The sequence below is a fragment of the Hypomesus transpacificus genome, chromosome 7 (assembly GCF_021917145.1).
Source record: "Hypomesus transpacificus isolate Combined female chromosome 7, fHypTra1, whole genome shotgun sequence".
NCBI lineage: Eukaryota > Metazoa > Chordata > Actinopteri > Osmeriformes > Osmeridae > Hypomesus > Hypomesus transpacificus.
In genome coordinates, this window is record NC_061066.1 from 3,064,791 (window position 1) to 3,070,790 (window position 6,000).

At 46.0% G+C, this 6,000-nt stretch overlaps 1 protein-coding gene across 1 annotated transcript in view; it reads left to right on the top strand.

The window, feature by feature from the left end:
• The first annotated feature begins 875 nt into the window (after positions 1-875).
• The window catches only part of LOC124469771 (branched-chain-amino-acid aminotransferase, cytosolic-like), a 5,541-nt gene continuing 416 nt past the window's right edge, over positions 876-6,000 (top strand). Inside the window, exons 1-9 of the mRNA XM_047023263.1 lie at positions 876-929; positions 1,721-1,777; positions 3,835-4,035; positions 4,167-4,277; positions 4,650-4,769; positions 4,857-5,017; positions 5,366-5,508; positions 5,686-5,771; positions 5,933-5,997. Of these exons, the coding sequence (XP_046879219.1) occupies positions 876-929; positions 1,721-1,777; positions 3,835-4,035; positions 4,167-4,277; positions 4,650-4,769; positions 4,857-5,017; positions 5,366-5,508; positions 5,686-5,771; positions 5,933-5,997 (998 nt within the window). The remainder of the gene's footprint in view (positions 930-1,720; positions 1,778-3,834; positions 4,036-4,166; positions 4,278-4,649; positions 4,770-4,856; positions 5,018-5,365; positions 5,509-5,685; positions 5,772-5,932; positions 5,998-6,000) is intronic.

The following is a 6,000-nucleotide window of genomic DNA, read 5'->3' on the forward strand; positions in this document are numbered from 1 at the left end:
ACTTGTACCTTTTTTCCATCAAACTATTTCTAATTAACATTCTATCGAAAGCCAATATCGCCACTATGTGGACAAACCGTGCATGTGTCAAGTTAGTCAACAGAATAAATATTCTTTCAAAATCGTGCCCATAGAAAACCAAATTCAGTTTTCAGATAAGATGACCTTTAGAAATTGTTCTGGAAAACAACATAATCTAGAACCTCAAACAAGCAATTATATAAGCAGGGAAACGTTACATCAAAATGTAATGTATAACTTTCAGTTGTGTTAATGTTTCATATCAAAACAAGCTTGACAAAGCAATCATTTCCAGTTTCCACAGAAATACTGTTGTTTAATCTTTTTTTTCGACAAAGTTAGGACACATTTTTGGTTTATGATGAAGGCCGTTTTGTGTCATAGCCTCAGGTAATCCAGTCCGCGCGCGCGTGTTTGTGCAGAAATATGTCAAGAGATTCCTATAATATAGCATTCTTATGGCTATGGCCGTGATGAAAGACAAGTTGACTGGGCGAGGGCAACAATTATAATTATAATTGTGCAAAAACGAGCTTACGCCATAACATACCCCATCTCTCACGCACCTTAGATGCATGCAAAAAGTAATAATATATGTTTTATCCTATCTTGGCTTAATGTGACTACACATACGTGTAGCCTACATACACATATGTTAGTAGTCCTGATGTTGTTCAGCCAAAAAGTGTCCAATAAAGCACTGGCATTTCTATTTGCAAACGTGCTTTTCTAAACATTAAGCCTGTTGGCTTGCATTACACTGTAGTATATAATAGGGCTGAGGGTTAACGAATATCTTCAGTAAGCGGTTTAGCTTGTGGAGACAGCGCGCGAGTCGCTCTAGCATTTTCATCATGGCGAGAGTCCCAGACGTCCGTTCCACAACCGCGAGCGCTCCATCTCATCAGGTAAAACTAATGTTAACGTATACCCGGTCCTCATGTCCGTCACAACCACTCTTTACGTTATAGAATGTTTTTGGAGGTGATTGGGGTAAAAAAAAATTGTGACGCAGATCTTGCGTTCATTTCATTGGTGTCTGAGAAAATTTACCGTGCTTGTATTTTAAATTTGGGAAAGGTTTCACACGTTGATGTATTTCATTGCATGAGTCTGCATCAGTAATGATTTGTTATTTATAAATTGCATCCTATGCATTTATTGTAGGCCAACTCCGACTGTGACGACACATTTTATATAACTACATCACAAACAACATAGACACAGCAGACAGTACGCTCCATGCTCTCAGACTGATTCAGAAAACCTGTTAATGCCAAATAATGATACACGAATACGTTTAGTTTGATTACGATGGTTGATAAATATATGCTGTATCTATAACTAATTAATACACACATTGTCATCATTAGAATATCATTGGAAATGGTCTCGATAGAGATTCGAAGTCACCTTGATCAGGTAACAGGAGCTTCCTCTTTAGTGAAAGGAACCCTACACCCAAGCAGGGACACTGAGCAGAAAGAAATACACCCTATTCACATTAATTTTGCATCAGCCAATTTGCCATTCTTTATGGAACTGAACTCTCATCCTATACTTTATTTTATGGTTAATAGAGGTTTAATCTAAACGGCTACATTTGAATTGCATTTTATTTAAAGGGTACTTTCGACAAAACATTGAAATTCACAGGTTTGCTTATTGTTTATGAGTATTTCTTACATTGCTCCCTTAGGGGTATGGAAACAATGTATCCAGTAACGGAATGGTGGATGGCTGTAATACCTTCAAGGTACTATTTGAGTTGTTTTCAAACACACACAGAAATACACAAACACACACACTGTCAACTTTGACAACAAACTGTGTAGTGGGGGATTCACTTGCCTTCAGTAGGGGCTCCAGTAGCAGCATCTTGATGTCTCCTGTGTATCCTAAATAACAAAAAGCATCCCTCTTGTCAATATCTTGATTCATAACACACATGGGGAACCATGCCCTATTCCGTTCTCTTAGAACACATCCATAATATAGAATCCCAACTGTTGTTTCTTGTTCGGAAAATCGTACTCCCAGAAGAGATACTATCAGAATCAAAAGAAGACAGTTAAACTCCAGAGATCCAAAATATGTAGCCTTAATCACATAAACCCTTTGTGGTCAACCCTGTGTGAGGCCTCAGGTTAGGACCTTGGCCCAAGGAGCGCCAAACAGACAGAGGGGCTCCATGTTTCTGGTCTCTGGGCTGTTTTGGTATCTGGATCAAGGGCCTTTTCTCCCTGTCTCCTCCTGTACCTCCTCCTTCACCTCCTCCTCCTCCTGCTCCTCCAGGGAGTCCCGTGTGGTCTCGCAGAAGAATCCACTTTCCCAGGTCACGCTAAGCACCTGTCAGTCAGGCTGTGGCCTCCAGCTTTAGTCAGCTTTATCCTGCTCTCTGATGCTGCGCCTGCTACCAGGCTGCCATTGCTATCTTGAAGCCAAGCTCAGGTACAGATTAAAGGCGAGGGGGAGAGAGAGAGAGGGAGAGAGGAAGACAGAGAGAACGAGGGAGCAGATCACAAGGACAAAGATATGATAAAGTACTCCGGTCCAGCCCTGAATACAAGATTGGATCTACTACAGTATGAGAGGGACAATAAGAGTCTTTAGTTGGTAAAAACTGCTGCTTAGTTTGGTTTGTTGCCTAGTTTGTGCATGATGTTTTTACTGCACACCCCTTCCATTGTATGTGGCTGAAGAAGCCTTAAGCCATAAGAGGTTTGTTCTGTTGAAGGATCAACATATAACCTCACTCAGAAACCTGGAGAAGCTAAATAAGTGTCCGGGATCAGAGGTGAGGTCAGGAGGCTTCAGGCTTCTGCAGGTCTTGTAAACATAACACACACACACAGACCTTAACCAGAGCCATACACACAAGAGGTCTAAACCTGACCAGACACCTGAGTTTGGGTTCAAAGTATTTATAGTGATATAATCCTGGGTGAAACAGTCTGGGAACTACAGTGGCTGGATTACAGCTCAGCTATTTGACAGAGCACAGAGGCAAGGAGAGGTGTTTGTGTGTTGGGTGGGCGGGTGATCAGTTTCCTGCTCCAGATAGGTTAACCTGCTGAAGCGTTTATGTTACATTACAGCACGGAAGTCACAATACAGAGTAACTACTAGGAAATTATAATCAGCCAATCCCATTCTAATTTTAGAAGTCCGACACCTGTGCCTTGTGGAATGCTGGATTAATCTGACCATACTTAATCAGCGTCGGTGTATGAGAAAAATCTAGTTGCAGATTTAGAAGGGAGATTATTGGACTATTATAGTTTGATTGGGTTATAGTAGATTGGTAATCTGAAGGTATGAGGGCTGTATGACTAGAGACACAGAGGAAGAATTGAACAGGAGGACTAATCTGACATTGCTCTTAATAATTCATTTCCCCACTGTAATCAGAGATTAAGCAACATTGCAGCAGCAGGATGTCAAATCTGAGACTCTGGCTAATCCCAAGCAAGTGTTTCTAACAGCCAATCATAGTCGAGCACTGACAGCCAGACCAGCAGAGGATAAACTGGAGGGAAACACACATGCTGATCAGGGATCAGGCTGTGGGCTGACGCCATGTGCAGCATGAAGGGAATATGGTGACATACAGGCTAGAGATGTGCAGTCAAGGAGTACAACTTTGTGCAGTATTGGATGTGGATTGTGGATTTGCACTAGAAATGGTATTCTCTACTGTATGAAACCAGTAGAGTGTAAACCCTTTTCCCAGGGGCTCTGTGTGTAAACTGTCAATAAACGTCATCAACAAACATTCCTCCACACCTCTGCTGTTCTGTGTTGACCTCCCAGGCTGCTGACATGGTCATTGAGCTCTCTCAGGACCAGAAGGCCAAACCGGACCTGACCAACCTGGTGTTTGGGACTGTGTTCACGGACCACATGCTGACCATCGAGTGGTCCAGTGCGGAGGGCTGGCAGAAGCCCCACATCAAGCCGTTTGGCAACCTGCCCATGCACCCCGCCTGCTCAGCCCTGCACTACGCAGTCCAGGTGAGACCAGCTGGTGTAGGAGAGACAGGCTAGGAAGGGGGGGGGATTTATAAATAAATCACTATACCCTTTTCTTTGTCCATCTCTAATGTCCTGTATCCATGTCCTCCCTCCCTCCTCCCCCCCCCCAGCTGTTTGAGGGGATGAAGGCGTACAGGGGCCCAGATGAGCGAGTGCGTCTCTTCAGACCCATGCTCAACATGAACCGCATGGCCAGGTCTGCTGAGAGGGCCTGTCTGCCGGTGAGAACACAGCCCACACAACACAGCGCTGTGCCCCGCTCCTTGACTCTGTGTCCTATTGTCTGACCTTCGGGTTCTCCAAACAAAAGTTCACTGCAAGCCCTCCTTTCATTATCTCTCTCTTTCTTTCTTTCTTTCTCTCTCTCTCTCTCTCTCTCTCTCTCTCTCTCTCTCTCTCTCTCTCTCTCTCTCTCTCTCTCTCTCTCTCTCTCTCTCTCTCTCTCTCTCTCTCTCTCTCTCTCTCTCTCTCTCTCTCTCTCTCTCTCTCTCTCTCTCTCTCTCTCTCTCTCTCTCTCTCTCTCTCTCTCTCTCTCTCTCTCTCTCTCTCTCTCTCTCTCCCTCCGTCTCCCTCTCCCCGCCTCCCTCCCCCAGGCCTTTGACAGGGCAGAGCTGCTGGAGTGCGTGCGGAGGCTGGTGGAGCTGGACCAGAGCTGGGTCCCCCAGTCCGACTCGGCCAGCCTCTACATCAGACCCACCTTCCTAGGCACAGAGGTGAGACCCCAGCCCGTTTCATGTGCAAGCGGCTGTGTTTCGTGAACGAGTACAGAGTGTGAGTCCCGCCTGGTGGTGTCTCCTCAGGCGTCCCTGGGGGTGAAGAAGCCGTCCCGTGCGTTGCTCTACGTGATCCTGAGTCCGGTGGGCTCTTACTTCAGCACCGGCGTCAAGCCTGTGTCCCTGTGGGCCGACCCCAAGTACATACGAGCCTGGAGGGGAGGAACCGGCGACTGCAAGATGGGAGGGTACACACACACACACGGACTGGGCCTTCACACAGGCAAACGTGTGCTGACTCGGAATCCCACGCCAAGAAACGATTATGATATATCCTGGTTTTACCTCTGACCCTAATACTGCTTTTGCCAGCACAGTTAATGCAGCTTTGGTCCAGATCGAGAGGAGCTTATGACATTTTGTCGACACCATGTCAGAGAATAACACACTCTTTGTTGAGGCTGACTAGGACCCAAGAGCACGACACCAACACAAGACGCATGGCTTCGATATTCAGGGGGATTTTTTATATACGCTCCCTTGCTTTCTTCCTTCCTTTCTCCCTCCCTTCTTCGCTACTTGTCTGTGTGATCTAGGAATTACGGTTCGTCTATCTATGCTCAGAATGAAGCTGTGGATTATGGGTGCCAGCAGGTGCTCTGGCTGTACGGCGACGATCACCAAATCACAGAGGTCGGCACCATGAACCTCTTCCTCTTCTGGACCAATGAGGATGGAGGTAGCCGTCAAGCCCAGTGCTGGTGTGACCTCTAGTGGTCATGCTGTGTAACAGCAGGAGAACATTTTGCACATCCGTCTGTGGAAACGTAACTAGCAGTGACTGTGGAGACAGGCAGAAAGTGTTATGTGTCGGGTTAATCTTTAATCTGGTGTTCCTCTTGTTAATTTTGTGCAGAGGAGGAGCTGGCCACGCCCCCGCTGGATGGTATCATCCTGCCTGGGATCACCAGACAGAGCATTCTAGAGCTCACCAGGAAATGGGTACAAGAGAAGAAGGAGATAGCGAGAAATAGTCTCATGTTTGACCAATATTATTTAACAATGATTTTCGAATGGACTCAAAGCTTACACTCATTTCTTCTAACTCCTCTCCTCTCCAATCGCCCGTTCCCCCCGAACCGCCCTCTCTGCTTCACCACTAGGGGGAGTTCAAGGTGACTGAGCGCCACTTGACCATGTTGGACCTGCAGAGGGCTCTGAAAGAGAAGCG